The sequence below is a fragment of the Monopterus albus genome, unplaced genomic scaffold (genome assembly GCF_001952655.1).
Source record: "Monopterus albus unplaced genomic scaffold, M_albus_1.0 scaffold102.1, whole genome shotgun sequence".
Lineage (NCBI taxonomy): Eukaryota > Metazoa > Chordata > Actinopteri > Synbranchiformes > Synbranchidae > Monopterus > Monopterus albus.
The window spans coordinates 197,128-214,632 of NW_018127982.1; the positions used below are offsets into that span (position 1 = coordinate 197,128).

A 17,505-nucleotide genomic window follows, 5' to 3' on the forward strand; every position below is an offset into this window, starting at 1 on the left:
TTTATCTGAAGTTTCACCATGAGCTTGTTGCTGGTTGGCTAGCTCTCTGTTGGTTGGTAAGCTACTTTGTTAATACAACACCAGTTCATATCTGAAAAAGAAGTGTTTGGGGGTCTGAACGACACTAATGTGTGTATGTGAAACTTAAATGCAAACAGGAACCTTATCCTCTTTTTCATCTCAGCTGTAATGACATACTATGTGTGATGTGTTCCGTTTATAATCTGCCTGTGCTAGAAAGTGATGCTACATTTTTATGTTTTTAAAAAGCTCATTTTATACTTTATATGTTTTAAAAGTGTTTTCTCATGTATGTTTTTTTCAGTCGTTTTCTGTGTAGCATTTGTGTCACTGGTCAGGGTACTAGTATAGAAGGTCTTTGTGAAAAAAAAAAACACACATATGTTCCCTTTCAAATAAACTGAAGAATCTGGTTCTGACTTTGCTCAAACTAGTAATAATGCAGTAAAAACACCCGTATAGTGTAAGTAAAAACATTTATTTACAATACACAGCTGAATCCTAACATTCATCTCTACAGGTCTGTGTCAATCATTTGCAGCCAAAAACAAGTGAAACGTGTTCAGTCTCATGTTTCACAGTCAGTGACTCTGAACTCTAGTGAAGTTAATACAGCGGCCCTAGAAACAACCAGAGGCAGATGTCACAGTCAGAGACTTGCTGCAGTAAAATACAGTATCACCCAAGAATAGAGCTTATGGCATTAAATGACAGATCCTGAGTCTTTACTGTAAAACATTGCACTCTTATTTTCTGTTATTATATAATCAAATCACAGTGGAGTCAAGAGGGTGGATCCATTTACTAATCAAATTATGGCAAAAATACAACCATTCTTTTGAGTCTGCAACAGTCCAGCTGGAAGTATTGAGACATTTACTCATAAAACAAATATTCTAAATTTATAAATAACAGGATTTATCTTCATCCAACCTAAATTTGAATCATTCTTGGATTGCAATACTACAGACATTTCTTACCTTGTCCTGAGGTGTCGGTCTCATGATTGCCACTCTGTCGTACTGTCTCCTCAGTAATGCCAGCAATGCATCAAAACGTCCCTGAAAGTCAAGTCAGATTAGGATGAATGAGTCAAAAACAAAGGATAAAAATACAGATAGTGAAAGGTATAAAACAGGCATCACGTATTTGTAGGTGTGTGTCTGTGTGTGCATGATTGTGTGTGAAGGAACAGAAGTAGCAGATTCAGAATCAGATACAAAAGGAGCTTTGATGTGGATGCTAATGACTGATCACAGTGTCACACCTTGATTGGAGTGTACCATTTGGACTGTGCTGAGGGCTGGTATACTGGAGGAGGTCTAGGTGGGGGTCGGGGTATGATGGGCTCCTCCACTTCCTCTGGCATAGTGACCACAGCATTTTTGGCTTTTTCCAGTCGTGACCCTTCCTCTGTGGACCCCTTCTGCCCCCAGTGCACCTACAGGGCATGAGTTCAAATTACACATTAGAGATAACTAGAGATACTGAACACACAGAGACTTGATCTCCACAATAACCAGTGAGTGTTCATCAACATACACTTAAGGTCTTAGTCATTAAAATGTTTGAATGAAGGATGTTAAAAACTAGGAAAAATAAAAACAGCAGGGAGGCATGAATGTGAACAAACAACCATGGATCTTTTCTATGAATATTTATTATGTATTTTCGTTTACCTCCATGCGTTTGATTCCTCCAGGACCTCTGCCTCCATAGTATGAAGCATCCACTGTAGGCCACCTGTGTTTGGGTAAGGGATCCTCTTCTGGCTCCTTAAAAACAAAAAAGCTAATTAAAATAACTTTATAGCGACTTCCAGATTAAATTGTCTATGTGCTCTGCACCTTATTCCCTTATACCCGTAAGGTGAGTGATGCAGAACCATTAACGGTCACCAGATGCTGGTTTGATCGTATTTCCTGCACTACAGAGATTCATCAAAAACTGTCTGCCTCTCTCTTTAAACAAAACCATATAGAATTTCACTTATTCTACTAAATAACTTGTTAAAAAGAGAGTAATACTTCAAAAGCAGTAAGTTTAGAAGGATTTCTTAACTGACAGGTCTCTTAGCTATAGATACAGGTCCAGTCATCTTAAAATGCATCAAAAATACACTTGCAGAGGTAAAATATTTCTTAAAAGAAAACACAGCTTCTTATACTTCTCTTCTATACAATGTAACGTAATGCAAAACGTCTTCTAACTTAAGATCAACATATATAACAATGAATACCTTTAGACAGTCTACTCACAATGATAGGAGGTGGAGGAGGGGGGCGGGAGGGCGGTGGGTCTCTAATCACCTGTAAGAATCATTGTGAATAAGCAACAGGTGCTTCATACTGTTTGTGCACAAAATAATTAGGACTTCATCTTGTGGGCTACTTCCATAAATAACAATAGCATCATGGGTCAGGCTTCCCCAAGGCCCAAATCTGAGATATTCACAGACATACATAGACTCACCACAGTGCAGCAAAGAGGCCAGAACCACCAGAGTAAAGCCAAAGCCAGTAACAGCAGCAGAGCCAACAGCAACCAGAGCACCCAGGTCCCATCTGACTGCACACACACACACATACACACACATATCAGCCACAGTACACACATTATTCCATACACCAGGAAATGTGTTACTATAGCTTGTGCTGTCATTACACTAGCGCCATACCACTGAGCCGTGTGTGTCCGTAGTCAGAGATTTTCCCATTTTATAGGGTGGGTTCTATATTTGATACTTACACACGTTGTGGCGTAGATGGTAATGGGACTGGAGATGTACGACTGCCCATTGTTCAGACTAACCAGCACTTCAATTGATCTGGAATAATCATAAGACAATCAGTGAAAACAGGTCCAAACATTTCCTGCATCCCTATTAACAGATATGCTAATATTCAGTGTAGTGAAAAATCATGGTAGGAGGACTTTTAAGCTTTATTTGGCTGCTTCCCTGTTCCCTGTTCTCCAAGATAACTGACTCATTAAAAAAGAAGTCATTGCCATTCATAGATTTCCTTATTTGACAGTGAGTTTTGCAGTAAAATGCTGTTATGTTTAAACTTTTTCACTTGAACTCAGTTGAAATAATTTCAGTTCTGTCCCTGAGAAATTATTGAGCTATGTGTAAGTGTTTCAGTCAGGAGGGAGTATTAGAGAGTGGGTGACACATGACAGAATGTGAGAGGTGACTGGGCACAGACACAGAGAGAGACAGCGCTGTCTGAAGTGGCTGAAGTTAAATCAGCCTTGGCTCGCTCTCTAAATTCCACAGAGATATTCTGGTCAGGCTGGCTTCAGTTTATCCAAGACGTCAAGCTGTTTGAGCTGTTGTAAACATTGTTCTTGTGTCTCTGTCACACACACACACACACACACACACACACACAAACCAAATTTCTAGTTTTTAATTTTAACTTGCTGTATGTGCCCAGGCTTAGTGTTATTATTATACAAATGTAAAAATGTTGATAGATTCAAACTGATTAACTGGGGCACAATTATGCTCAATTTAGATTTTATTTTTGTTTTAATTTAATTAGAAATGTATAGTATGTTAGAATGACAGTCAATGACAAGAAATCATTTTATTCTGCAAGAAAATTAGAATTAGAAAGTTAAATTAAAGTTAGAAAATAAGAAAGCCTATTTTTGGACTTCACATGGGATTGAAAACAGTCCCCTGTGGCTGAAGAACCCAGCTTGCTTCATTCATGATTACTCAACCAGGTGCAGGCTAATTAACTCAAGTGGTTTCGCCTGAATGCAGTGTTTAAAGAAACAGCTGCACAGCGAGTTTGTGATACTGGTGAACGATGGCTGACCAAAAAAATGGTCTGTCTTCTTGCAGAATAAAGTGGTTTCTTATTATTGAGTGTGATCCTAATTTGCATTTATTGGATAATACTATTAGGATAATGCACTCATTCTTCCTGAGTGCAGTGGAATCAGCACATAAATGTTTTAATTTACTTAAAAGTGTTCAATGTGTCAGTATTTCTTCTACTCTTTTCTGTTTCACTTGCAGCTTATTGACAGTTTTACACAGGGCTACAAACATTCTGTGTATGTGAATGTATGCTTGTTCACTTACTGTCCGACCTCATGCAAAACAGGAGCTGGACACAGCAGGTAGCCGTCTCTAACAACTGTTGGTTTTTGGTCTTAGGGGAAATAGAGAAAGAAATAAGATATAAAATAAATAAAAGGTACCAACAATTCAATATTGAAAGTATAAGAAAAATGTGTAGAATGTGTTAGTAGAGTCAACAAACAAAAGATTCACTAGTTGTTCAATGCTGTGCTACCTCCAGAGTCTATTTTAACTTAGTTATATTTAAATTTAAATGCATGTTTCTTCATTTTTTTTCCATTCTCAAAATATTCTATCACAGCCGGGGCCAGAGTAAAAATTCAGATCACCAGAGAAATGAGAAAAAAAGAATGAAAAAAAAAAAATCTAGCAGAGATAAATGCCAGAGAGCGACAAGAAGAAAGAGGAAAATAGGATGCCTTCATGTCCTCCCAGTGATACACACCCCCACCCCTTTACTCTATCCCTTAATAGACTAACGAGACAGCCTCCCACCCTCTGCTCAGTCTCATAATAGCTCCTCTGTTCTCTGGCTGAAGTCAATAAAAAGCAGCCACTGTTTGTTTCTGAACATCCTGACCCTGACTTTCCACTGCAGCAGAGATCTGCATGCTGTATTTAATTTCACTTCATAAATGATGTTATCCCAAAGTGCATTACATTGCCATGTACATCAGTCATAAGTGAACCTTTAACAGTGGCTCAGTCCACGAGGACTGCAGTAGATGCATCCTTAGCATCAGTGTCCAAAAGCCACTCGTATCACCAGGCAGCAGAAGTGTACTGAAAAATGAGTTTGCCAAAAGTGCACTGTTTACTGACTGTATGTGTTTTGATTGACACTGAGGAAACAAAGTACGCTGTCCGCTCTCTTGGATCCGCTGAAGCCACTGCCCCTCAGCACCACGTTGAAAGACTCTGGAAAACATGAGAAGCATTACACAACTATGGCGCTGTACTTAAATTTTAACAGAAAGTGCAAACATTAAAAGGTAAATTGAGATTGAGCAAATTAAAGCCAACAGTCTACAGCCAAGGAAGTGGCTCTGTAAGGCTACACAGAGTCAGGGGAATCACCAAATCAATGAACACGCAACAGACCTTTACCTCTAACTTACCATTAACACAAACACTTGATGGCTCTATTGAAAATACATCTGTGCAAGACTGCTTCAGGATCTGTGTGGGACAGCTCAAGTAAATCAGAAGGTCTGTAATCACACTGCAGATTAACACTCATGTTATGTGTCCATTAATGTTTTTGTGCATCGTTATATGTGATGCAACCTCACCGAGTTGACGATGTCTTTGAGGGCATGAAACCCAGACAAGACTGGGAAGACTTGCTCCGTGCCATCTGCTATCTCAGCCAGCTTTGACAAAAATTAAAAGAACTACAGTTTACCCACCTTTAATTTCTTTTTATTTCAAGGTTGCACATACAGTAAAAAGAACTCTACATTCCCTGAGCCTCTCTGAGATGTTTCAGTGCTTCAGCTGTGTTTAGGGACAAAAGATTGGTTTCTAAGAGATAACAGCTCTGGCTTATGCTGAAGCTTTCATCTCCTGATTTAATGAAGGAAGAGGAAGCTTGTCTGGCATTATTCAATTAGTCATCCTACAATGCAGGGTACACTTGCATATGCTCACCACTGATGACTTGTCATGTCATGAAACCATGCAGATATGCTTATTTTTACTAATCACAGATCAATATCATGATTGTGATTTGATCATTGCTGCCACAGAAAACCAAGCAACATTAATGCAGTAATTCAGGGCAGGGCTTCTGCAACACTGGATGCCACTTAAGATGAAATACTGTAGTATTATCTTACTCAACAAATGTAATTACAGTTTTTTCCGTGCATTGTAATTGTTTCTGTTGTAAGGATAACTTATGATCTGATGCTAACTGTAGAAGAGATCACATATCACAGCAAACACTGCAGACCTCCATCCATCCATCCATTTTCCTCCGCTTATCCGGGACCGGGTCGCGGGGGCAGCAGTCTAAGCAAAGATGCCCAGACTTCCCTCTCTTCAGACACTTCCTCCAGCTCCTCTGGGGGAATGCCAAGGCATTCCCAGGCCAGCCGAGAGACATTGTCCCTCCAGCGTGACCTAGGTCTTCCCCGGGGCCTCCTCCCGGTGGGACATGCCCGGAATGCGGAGGAAGCTCATTTCGGCCGCCTGTATCTGGGATCTTGCTCTTTCGGTCATGACCCAAAGCTCATGACCATAGGTGCAGGACACTGCAGACCTATTGTTCTTAATTATTTTGGTGTTTTAAAGTCAATACATTTCTATCAGTCAACGCAGTCAGCAGATGACATTTGAGTTCCACCTTATTCGGCATGAAAAACAATGGTGAAAACACAAGGTTTCATCCATTCATATTTTTATCATTATTTTTATTACAATTCTTTCTTCCAATAGCCTGATACCTGCAGAGAGAGATAGCAACGTCTCTCCCAGGAAATAGTAACTCAAAACATGACGCCTCCTAAAATGAATTCCATGTTTTTACATAAATCAAATGCAGAATTAACCATAAACCTCTGCCAGCTGCTTTCTTTCCTGTCCCAGGGGGGTGTTTCAGTTAGCAACAAGGTTGAGGTGTGTTAATAAATGGACCAAAAACAACAGCTTACTGAAGTTTTGCCTCAGAAAGGCAAATAAAACTCGTGTTGACACAACCAACAGTATCAGTAACAGAGAGGAGTTTTCTGTCTCACAGCGCTGCACGATAGTGAGAGCATAACGTCCTCCTACCTGTTTGTGGTCAAAGTCCATCACCCCGACACAGTATACTCTGGCTCCGAATCCTCTGGCTTTGTCGGCCTGGGAAGCACAACACAAAGATTGGACTCCTGAGTAAAGCTTTGTTTCTACCGACACAGTTAAACCCAAGTTATTTTACTTGTTACAGCGCATTTACATCAGATTCTGTGTATTTTATATTACAGCTTGCCATATTCCAAAACAAACTCGAAAGTTTTAGAGTTATGATTCATTTAAAAAATCAGCATGCACACCCTTGTTATTGTTACTGGAGTGCTGTAATTCTGTAAAACAAGAGAGTAATGTGAGAAGTATGTGCATATGTCATAGTGTCTGCTCAAACAACTGATTTCACTCAACAATAATCCACACACATAATTAAAACTGGACATATTTCTTGTGTCACTTGAATAGAAGCCAGTGCTTGTAAGGAGCCATAAAACAATACAACTTTTGGTACTGTATACTTATGGAAAATCCAAGTGTCCAAGGTTTCAGTGATGGGATGCTCATGCTTATCACCCCCACCGTCTCATTTGCATTCTTCATCTAGGTGTGTGTGTGTGTGTGTGTGTGTGTGTGTGTGTGTGTGTGTGTGTGTAGTAAGATACCTCCTGTACACTCAGTTCATAGGGGTAGATCTCCAGCTTGCCATCAGTCAGGACGATGATGATGCTGGATGATGGCGAAGTCTGTGCCTTCATCTGCTCTGACACCTGATGAGTGAGATCAGAGGAGGAAGATATTAAAGGTTTAGATTTTACAAAATCCAGTATAAAATCAAACCAAATTTATTATGTTAAATTTCTCCCTTATGTGGATGTTTATGTTGAAAGTAATATCTTTTAAAAAAGTATATATGTGGCCATCTGTGTAAACGGTATGGTCCCAGGTAATAACTATGTTTGACAAAGCCTTTATATAAGCAGACCTACCGCTCTCATGCCTTCGTGCATGAAAGTTTCACCAGCAGGTTTAATTTGGCTCAGCTTCTTCAAACCTTCATCTATTTTCAACCTGCACAGACGCATGACAAAATATGAACAACACAGTTTTAAATAACCACTGGTAAGAGCCCATTTCCTGTGTGACTTGGATATTTCTGCTCTGTTGGTTTCACAGAGGAGCAGGATGAAGTTGGGTTATGGAGCGAGGCCTAGATAGAGAACAATGAAAGAGAAAAGAGTGTACCTGTCTCCAGTTAGTGGCAGGATTACAACAGCTTTAGACGAAAAGACTATGTAGGAAACCCTCATCCTGGGGCTGAAACACATAGACAGGAAGCTTGTGAATCTTATCAACTTTATGAAAGCAAAAAAAAACAGTAGGTCAAGATTATAACTGTTGATATTAATTTGATTTAGACTGAACAGAAAATAGCCTGGGAGAGTGTAGCGGTAGTGTAGTGTTCCAAGACGACACTGCCTGTACAGCACAATGTCCCTCTCCCTTGGTTTTGCTAGTTCATCACTACATCTCCTTTTCTTTATGCACTTTTGCTACTGTTTGCGCATTTGGTTAAATTTGTATTTCATTATTATATCATGTTAATATAACACTAGATTTAATGTGATATGCTAGACTGTATTGTAGTATACTGTAATGTCTAAATATATACAGATTTTCTATAACACTATAATATGCCAAAGTAGATAACACTTTGCATGAATTGACACAACATAACACACCATTAACACAACAATTACTGAAGCCACGTTTCATTAAATGTCTTTTTCAGATAACGTGTAACAGTCTTAGCACCTTGCTCTACCACTGGTTTCCACATAGCAAGGAGCTGAACTAACCTTCTCAGTGTTACTGTCTCAGTCTACACTTCATGCCGCAAAGAGGGGCATGAGTGTCTGTTGTGTTCAGCACCACCTTCAACATCTGGCTGGATATTTTCCTCTTCTATTTAGTAACCCATAATTAAACCTAAAGATATCACACACACCCTCAGCACCATTACCCAGAGGAGGTTTTGGAGCAGTTGGTGGCCTTACATGATGTCTGCTGCCCAAAATAGCCATGGCCTACTTTTGTGCTCACTCAATAATACTGTTTGTAATGTAGTAGTCTCATTTCTGCTGTATGAATATAATTTAGTTGTTATGTTGTGTGCAAAGTGTTTTAAACTTTATTTTGAAAGGTGAATAGTTTCTGAGGTATTTTATGGTATAAATATCCCCTAAAATCTAAGGAGAAGGGCATGAGAGGAGAGGGCCGGGAGGGAGTACTGCACCATCACAATTTCAAAGCACAAGACACCTACTGTACTTACTTGACAAACCTGTTGGTGAGCTGCTCCACAAATCCATAGATCTCATCCCAGTGTCCCGACACACTGCCTGACCTGCAAAAAACAGAGTCCAGCACTGACAAATCATGCACATCCAAAGACAAAATGTTCCAATATATGATTTAACACCAGCATTTGACAACAGAGGTTTATAAAAACAGGGGAAATGCCCATCAATCATTCAGTATGAACTACATCAATAAAGTCCTGATCATTTGCAGATGCCTCCAAACAGATAAATAATTCAGAATGATAGCATAAAGCCATAATGGGTGTTGGTTAGTTTATTCTGCTGTTACAGGCTTGAACAACTACATATTATTCATTTTTGGAAAGTATCTTAGGACCTTGGTTTATGTATACTTAATGACAGAGAGTAAAAGTGAACTTTGAACACTGATGGGTTCAAATAAAGCGGAGAAGCAGCGGAGGAACATGGACAACTAAACACAGCCATACATGGAGAGGACAGCGTGAAAGACTGTTTCTGCTCTGAGGTAACAAACATGTCTCATTTATCCCTTTAAGGAAACACGTGCATGCACACTGATAAAACAGACACACCGAGTACTCGCGGCTCACCTGTCCAAAACAAAATAAATATCAAACGCTCCATCGCAAGAAGAGTCGTCGCCATCATGCAACGATGAATTCACACAAACACATACAAAAAGTAGGACTGTGCAGCATATGCATATCCGATCCATAATCCGTGCGTTTCATATCAGCAGTGAGTTTGTGTAAAAAGATTTTAAGATAAACCGGTGCAGTTATGACTCCATCGTCTTCACCGCACCAGCCCGGCTGCTCACATGTTGAATCACTGGTGTAAACACCGCCAGCAGCGGGTTGATACTGAAGTAGTAAACGGGGCAGGGCGCACAGCTGCTGCTCAACTGTCAAAGCAGCTGCTGTACAAACAAAACGGCGCTTCCATCAGAACACTTCAAATTAAACTATAGCCTATAAGTGCAACAGGCCTACTATACTACCAAACATATCACTGTCTATAATAAATTGATAATTGCATCTCACATAGATTTATTTATTGCTTTACTGTAGAACCATGCAGCTCAATAAACATGGCAGCTTTATCTATTTATTTATTATCACTGGGGACACATGTCTACATTTAACGGCAAATATAAATAAGCAGGAAGGAAACTACATAGTTCCAAAATACAACGCCTTTTGATATAAATTAAACAGAAATTCCTCTTTAAAATATGATTTATAGTTACTGTTACTGGTACTGTTATGTTGCATATGAAGATATGAAAAAGTATACAATTTTATTTAATCTTATGTTATATTCCCGTGTGCCTTTATTTTGAAAGCAAAGTCAAGTCATGTGCTTGTAGAATCTCAGACTTTACATCATCAGAGAACATAGCGACTGAGATAACAAAAATATACTGTCAGATCACTACATAGCTGAACCATAAATATTCCTGTATTTTTAAAACGGATGTGATGAAAGCCAGTTTCCTAAAATAAAAAAGAGAAATCCCTTCCCATGAGAAAATATTTTAATGAATTCAGTTTGTTTAAATTATGGTGCCATTCTTCAAGATATGTTTAAAAATGTCCAGTTCATTTTAGTTATCGTGTGTATTGTTTTTCCTCTGTCTTGCTTCTCTTTAGGACAAAGAAGTATGTTGTCTTCCTGTAAATCTGTTGCAGATTGGAAACATAACCAAATCAGCCAACACAACACCCAAAGTGATCTGCTGCCTGAGTCTGAGTCAAATGAACTCCCAAAAGTAGAAACTACACCTAGATGATTTCAGTGTCTCAGGAGAAACACAGACTCAGATTTCAACAGTGTGACTAGACCCCGTTGTTTTGATTCTCTGAGTATGCCTGTTCACCACAGAAAATGACTGTGCCCTCTAACGCTTTAACATGTTTACCTTAAGAAGGAGCAACAATTTTGAAAGCAAAACCCTGTTTCACAAAGCTTTACACTGTTAAATATCATCGGTCTGAGGCACTCATCTCATTCCAGGACCTCTTGTGTGGTGTGGTGCAGTAATTGTATAATTTAATCTACTCTCTGCAGGGATACAATTCACTAGCTGCTTGACGTTGTCAGCCTTTAAGAAACATGAAGTCACAACATTAAACCACACAAATATGGCATACTAAAGTCACTGTGTCTCTTCTGTCTAATCCTATGCCAGCCAGGGACCCCCCCTGGATATTTCGCTGATGGCTGTTATGTGATCTGTGTTTTATTTGTGGTGTAGTTGGATTCAAAAACAGAAATGCCTGTTGCATGTCCCCTTCAACTGTTGCTTTCTTTTCTATTCTAATAAAAGCAAAGACAAAACAACAACAAAAAAGTATTAACTACAGATTGAAGAAAAGAGGAAAAACAGACCCCCCAGCTAATCAAGCCAGCTATAAGGAAGATACTCACAGACTAAAATGTACAGTAGATATATTGTAAGATGCAGTGTCAGAGTTCATCTGTTATTTATTCATCTGTTTCCAGCTGCTAACAGGACTGTTAGTATAAATTAAACTGTGCAGCCAGACAGTGTTCACACCCACTACTGTTTATTCATTCCCAAAGTGAGATCTCAAAGTTTTCATGTTAGGATGAATTTTGCAGAAATGTGTAAGAAATGATGGACTAGATGTCTACATAATTTTTTCATAGAAATTTGAAGCTACAATATATAAAACATATTTCACTCACTGCAAACATCCTAGCTTAAACAAAGAACTGGCACAGTGTGGTAAAGAACATAGACTATATGATAATGTGATTTTTTTTTCCTATTGTAATACAGCTTATAATTTAAAGGAAAATGGATGTTAAAACGGGATAAGTTGGGAAAAGTCAATGGATACCTGAATGCTAGAAGGAGGACTGGTCTCCAGAAATGAGGGACCACCAGTGTAGTCCTGACATGGCAGAGATATGCTGCTGTGAGCTCAGCTATAAAACATGCTTGTTCATAGCACTGCTGATAAAGTTTAAACCGTGTGAGACCACAGTCAATCCCACAAAACAAATGCATTTTAAGGGTGTGGTCACAAGTCTGGTCTATTAAATGAAATGTTAAACTCTGTTCATAAACAAACTGAATTGCATTCAAACTGCAATAACAGAGAGTTCAGAACATGTAGTGCTCATATGGTGAGGACAAGCTGAATTCTGAGCCTTTAAGAAATTGATTTAAATGAGCGTTTGTGAGATACAGCTGAGATTCGTCCGAAGGTAAATGGATGGCTACAGGCGCTATCCTCCGCACTTTGCTACCGGTAGGGGGCAGTAACGTACCGCTTCATTATCTCACAACAACAACAATAACAACAACAATAAGAAGAAGAAGACTGGTTGGCTGACGGTGTTATCAGTTGACTGATGGATGTAGGTTATATAATTTTACTGGACTAAAATGTGTTTTTTTTCTTTTAACGCCGTACCTTGACAGCCGTGTGGGCATGGCTGAATTGCTCAAAGAAGAACATCGATAGTCGGAATGGGAATAATGGTAAATCATAACCCCGTTTTAAATCAGTGTTAGCTGGCTGATGTCCATCACGGTTAGCAGTTAGCTAGAGGAATTTAGTCTCCTAGTTTAACAATGCTTGACAAAAGCAAAGCTATTTGAATATGTCAGTATGTCTGTTTCTTTTTTAATTTTATTCCCAAAGTGGAGAATGGCTTCAGTGCGGGCACAAAAGCTTTTGAGGGATTGAAGGCGTTGATGAACACGAATTATACAGTAGCTTTAGCTATTTTACCAAGGCTAACGCTATTTCACAATGTGAATGTTATGCAACTGTGTCATAATGATTACATGTTAGCATTGTTACATCCTGCCTGTCAAGGGGCTAACGCTAGTTTTGATAGCTAAACACTGTCACTATGAATTGACATGGAGCTATAGCTCCAGTGTCGCCTCCCAGTGACCAGATGTGTTTCTCTCTCTCCAAACTCAGCCTTAACCTCCGTCGCTCGCCTTGTACTAGATTAGCTGAGAACAAGATGCTACTAAAGATGCCCCAGAAGCTGCTGAAGACTGCGCATTACATAGAGCTGGGCAGCTACCAGCACTGGCCGGTGTTGATACCCCAGAGAATAAGACTGTACACCTATGAGCAAATCCCCCTGTTCCTCAAGGAAAACCCCTACATCACAGATGGCTACAGGGCTCACCTGCCTTCCAAACTCTGCTTGAAAAGGTGGGAGTTAACGTGGAGAGAGATTTGTAATTTCTGGCTTATGGTGTTAATGAAGTGCCTTAAAAGGTTATACAGTGGGTACGGAAAGTATTCAGACCCCCTTAAATTTTTCCCTCTTTGTTATATTGCAGCCATATGCTAAAATCACTTAAGTTCATTTTTTTCCCTCATTAATGTACACACAGCACCCCATATTGACAGAAAAACACAGAATGACATTTTTGCAGATTTATTAAAAAAGAAAACTGAAATATCACATGGTCATAAGTATTCAGAACCTTTGTTCAGTATTTAGTAAAAGCACCGTTTTGAGCTAATACAGCTATGAGTCTTTTTGGGAATGATACAAGTTTTTCACACCTGCATTTGGGGATCCTCTGCCATTCCTCCTTGCAGATCCTCTCCAGTTCTGTCAGGTTGGATGGTAAACGTTGGTGGACAGCCATTTTCAGGTCTCTCCAGAGATGCTCAATTGGGTTTAAGTCAGGGCTCTGGCTGGGCCATTCAAGAACAGTCACGGAGTTGTTGTGAAGCCACTCCTTCGTTATTTTAGCTGTGTGCTTAGGGTCATTGTCTTGTTGGAAGGTGAACCTTCAGCCCAGTCTGAGGTCCTGAGCACTCTGGAGAAGGTTTTCGTCCAGGATATCCCTGTACTTGGCCACATTCATCCTTCCCTCGATTGCAACCAGTCGTCCTGCCCCTGCAGCTGAAAAACACCCCCATAGCATGATGACTGACAGCGCCGGCAGTGCAGAGACATGTATAGCCGGCAGAGGAGATGGGTGTGGACCTGGTGGCGGGCTGAATAGCAGGACCGATGAGGGGCTGACTGGCAGGACTGATGATGGGGCCAAGGCAATGCCGTCTCCCTCAGGAAGCAGGAGCAAGTTGTTGTCATCGCCGACCCCCTCTGGAAACAGGGTGGCGTCACCGATCCCCTTGGGAGCTGGAAGCGGGGTGGCATTGCCGACCCCATCATCCCACTCAGGAAGTGACACAGACACAGGGTCGATGTTACCAATGACTCCCTCCCTCAGGAACAGGGATAGCATCGGTGGTTCAACTGACCCACTCAGGGACAGGAGCAGAGACCTCGCCTGGCATGTCCTCGGTGGCAAACTGTGGATCAGGGACCTCGGTGGGGACACTGTTGTCGGCACACCTGGGGGCCACAGTCTCAGCAGGGATGTCAGCACAGCCTGGCCAAGGGATGGGAACGGAGGTGGTCTAGCCAACCTGCTCAGGAACAGAGGCAGCGTCGGCATGCCAGACAACAAAAACTTGTTGCATCATTCCCAAAAAGACTCATGGCTGTATTAGCTCCAAAGGTGCTTCTACTAAATACTGAGCAAAGGGGCTGAATACTTATGACCATGTGATATTTCAGTTTTTCTTTTTTAATAAATCTGCAAAAATGTCAAAAATTCTGTGTTTTTCTGTCAATATGGGGTGCTGTGTGTACATTAATGAGGAAAACAATGAACTTAAATGATTTTAGCATATGGCTGCAATATAACAAAGAGTGAAAAATTTAAGGGGGTCTGAATACTTTCCGTACCCACTGTATTTATGCCAACACCATGGGTATCATAGCATGTGGACATTACTCTAGTTTTTGTATGGCTTGCCTTGTTGCATGTCCATAGATTTGTATTTTTGCTTATATATATGTTTTGTTTTCTGTTGAAGTATTTTTATTCTGTCCAATGAAACTGTGAATATCTGGAGCCATCTGCTGGGCTTCCTGCTCTTCTTCTGTCTGGGGGTCAACGACCTCTCCTCAGTACTGCCAGCTTCTGGAGCTAACAGAGAGGACTACGTCATCTATGCTATAGGACTATTCTGCTTTCAGGTAAAACTGGCTGGGTGGACACTGTGAGTGTGACAGAAGCTGAGGTTTTGTTTTGTCAGAGAAGTTAATGTTATCAGAGAAAGTTCTGCACCCTCATCTGATTCACATCATTTTCACACTCATCAAACCTTTCAGTGACCCCTCCTGCCCTATGGATGGAGGCAATGTCATCCTGGAAAAGACCCATCTTTATGTGCCATTTAGTGAAGTGATTTACATAGCTTTACTTGTGCATTTCCTACAACAGGTACATTCAGGTCAAGGCGGGGCACAGTGTATTGTGTTATGAAGAGCTACAATGTGAATGCTAGTGTTTTTTTTTTCATTAGCATCTCATAAGAATTGTTCAGTGTAGAGACAAGTGTTGATTGTGTGCATTGTGTTGTAGGTAATGGATTGGAAAATTGTTAATATAATAACTGACTAGTCGGTGGGATTCCCACTTACTTATACCCTCCTAGTCCACTCCTAAAACCTTTCTCTCTGATATCTTCATGCTGTGGGTGTCTGTAAAGTTGGTTGGTGTATTGTACTCATAGGAGAAACTAATTTGCTAAATGTAACCAGTACATGTATAAAAAATGCTTTAAATATAACCAGTTTTGTGTGTGCGTGTTCATTTCAGGTGTGCATGTTGTGTTCCGTGGGGTATCACCTGTTCTCATGTCACCGATCAGAGAAGACATGCCGTCGCTGGCTGTCACTGGACTATGCGGGCATCTCTGTTGGCATTCTGGGCTGTTACGTCCCCGGCCTCTTCTATGCTTTCTACTGTAATGGTGTAAGTGTGAAAACTCAGGATAGCAGTTTCAACATGATTAATGTTTTGGACCTAAAGGGTATTTTAACTTTTGTAGAACAGCTAGATGAACCTGGAAAAATGATGTGATCCAGAATTTCCACCATTAGATATTTAATGTCCTCATTTCTAAAAAAGAAACAGATAGTCCAGCTCTTAACATCTCTAATGTGTTACTCTCCTCTGTCTTGCAGTTTTGGCGACAGGTGTACCTGCTGACGGTGCTGTCTCTGATCCTGGCAGTCTTCTGCGCTCAGATTCATCCTCGTTACCTCAGCAACGACTGGCGACAGATACGAATGGCTATCTTCTTCTGTGTGGCTGGCATCAGTGTGATTCCTGCGTGCCACTGGGTTTGGCTTAATGGAGGATTCACCTCTGATGTCGTACAGGTCAGGAAATAATATGAAGTGACAGCAAGCTTATATATGCTCATGTATTTTTGCAGCTTTATTAAGAGATGTGTTGACTTTATTAAGAGACTGTTGCTGTTGTGACCTTGAAATAGTGATTTTTAAAATTTTTTTTTTACTGTAGAACATGATTCTTTCTTCTAGAGCTGCACTGGTTGATCAGTGGAGTTTGGAACTTTAATAAAGCGTTTTACTTTTATTACAATTGAATTTTTCATTAAAGAAAAGTTACAACAATGTCTTTGTGTGCTGTCAATTGCAGTTCTTAGAAAATCTGAATCGTCAGGTCTAAAAAAAAAAATCGGAATCGGCCAAGAAAATTGTAATTAGTGCATCTTTACTTTCTTCCTCAGCTGTTCCTGCCTCGTGTGATAGTGATGTACCTGATAGCTGGATCTGCCTTCTTGTTCTATGTCACCAAGATCCCTGAGCGTTATTTCCCAGGTGAGTCTCTGTTTGGCTTTTCCTCCATCTCTTACTGTGTGCACAAGCTCCAAGAGCAGAAATATAGTGTTAAAGCAAATGAGACATTTGGTAGAGTGAACAAGAGAAAAACAATTAATTGAAGTTCATCTATGAATATTAATAAGTAAAACATCATTTTGACAAATAATGTTTTTATTGTTAAATGTTTGTTGTATTTAGTTGGGTCAGTGAAGAATCACAGCGGTTGTTGCTCTGTCATTATCTTAGATGCATTTCAAGGCTTAAGATGTATTTAAATTTGAGTTGTTTGGAGCTAAATCACATGTTCTCATAAACCTCACTGCTCTGTTTTCAGAAGCTATGGTTTAGTCTAAATGTTTGTGTTGTGTCCTGTAAACATCAAAACACCACTAGCGGTAATCATATCTGAGACCTCAGCCTTCTGCAGATTTAAAGTTTTTGAGGTCATAACATTAAGTATAGTGACAGATATACAGCTCAAATAACGTTCTTGATTTGTAAAAGTTAAGAGTTTTCACCAGGATACTGTGTTAACAAATACACCATCATATGCCCAGTATCTGCAAGGTAATGGACATGTGGCTGAGGCCA

At 40.1% G+C, this 17,505-nt stretch overlaps 2 protein-coding genes across 5 annotated transcripts in view; one reads left to right on the forward strand and one right to left on the reverse strand.

The window, feature by feature from the left end:
* Positions 1–65: 65 nt before the first annotated feature.
* On the reverse strand, positions 66–10,115 carry antxr2b (ANTXR cell adhesion molecule 2b). Of its 3 annotated transcripts, XM_020609848.1 has the most exons (17): positions 9,786–10,115; positions 9,186–9,257; positions 8,096–8,167; positions 7,840–7,921; positions 7,516–7,620; positions 6,896–6,964; positions 5,413–5,493; positions 5,239–5,299; positions 4,943–5,038; positions 4,121–4,190; positions 2,770–2,848; positions 2,494–2,589; positions 2,280–2,330; positions 1,701–1,796; positions 1,289–1,462; positions 1,002–1,082; positions 66–641 (listed from the first exon to the last, which is right to left on the reverse strand). In XM_020609848.1, exons 1-17 carry the CDS (start codon positions 9,908–9,910, stop codon positions 603–605), a joined length of 1,449 nt encoding a protein of 482 aa, XP_020465504.1. In that variant the 5' UTR covers positions 9,911–10,115; the 3' UTR covers positions 66–602. The 3 variants fall into 3 exon arrangements, with proteins under 3 accessions (XP_020465504.1, XP_020465505.1, XP_020465506.1); XM_020609849.1 differs by lacking the exon at positions 5,413–5,493; XM_020609850.1 differs by lacking the exon at positions 2,494–2,589.
* A 2,396-nt stretch (positions 10,116–12,511) lies between these two features.
* The window catches only part of paqr3b (progestin and adipoQ receptor family member IIIb), a 6,959-nt gene continuing 1,965 nt past the window's right edge, over positions 12,512–17,505 (forward strand). Inside the window, exons 1-6 of one of the 2 annotated variants that reach the window (XM_020609880.1) lie at positions 12,512–12,585; positions 13,161–13,403; positions 15,093–15,255; positions 15,881–16,036; positions 16,249–16,446; positions 16,821–16,911. In XM_020609880.1, coding sequence (XP_020465536.1) covers positions 13,207–13,403; positions 15,093–15,255; positions 15,881–16,036; positions 16,249–16,446; positions 16,821–16,911 — 805 coding nt within the window. In that variant the 5' untranslated portion in view covers positions 12,512–12,585; positions 13,161–13,206. Of the gene's footprint in view, positions 12,710–13,160; positions 13,404–15,092; positions 15,256–15,880; positions 16,037–16,248; positions 16,447–16,820; positions 16,912–17,505 lie in introns of both variants that reach the window. The other variant, XM_020609879.1, reaches the window with a different exon arrangement.

What these genes read in the sequence shown, in the direction of transcription:
- antxr2b (XM_020609848.1), bottom strand. Translation starts at nt 9,910, where the DNA reads ATGGATCGGATATGCATATGCTGCACAGTCCTACTTTTTGTATGTGTT. An exon ending in CTCCTCCACCTCCTATCATT is followed by an intron (nt 1,797 to 2,279) that starts GTGAGTAGACTG and finishes TTTGTTTTTAAG; the next exon opens with GAGCCAGAAGAGGATCCCTT. An exon ending in AATGGTACACTCCAATCAAG is followed by an intron (nt 1,083 to 1,288) that starts GTGTGACACTGT and finishes CTTGACTTTCAG; the next exon opens with GGACGTTTTGATGCATTGCT.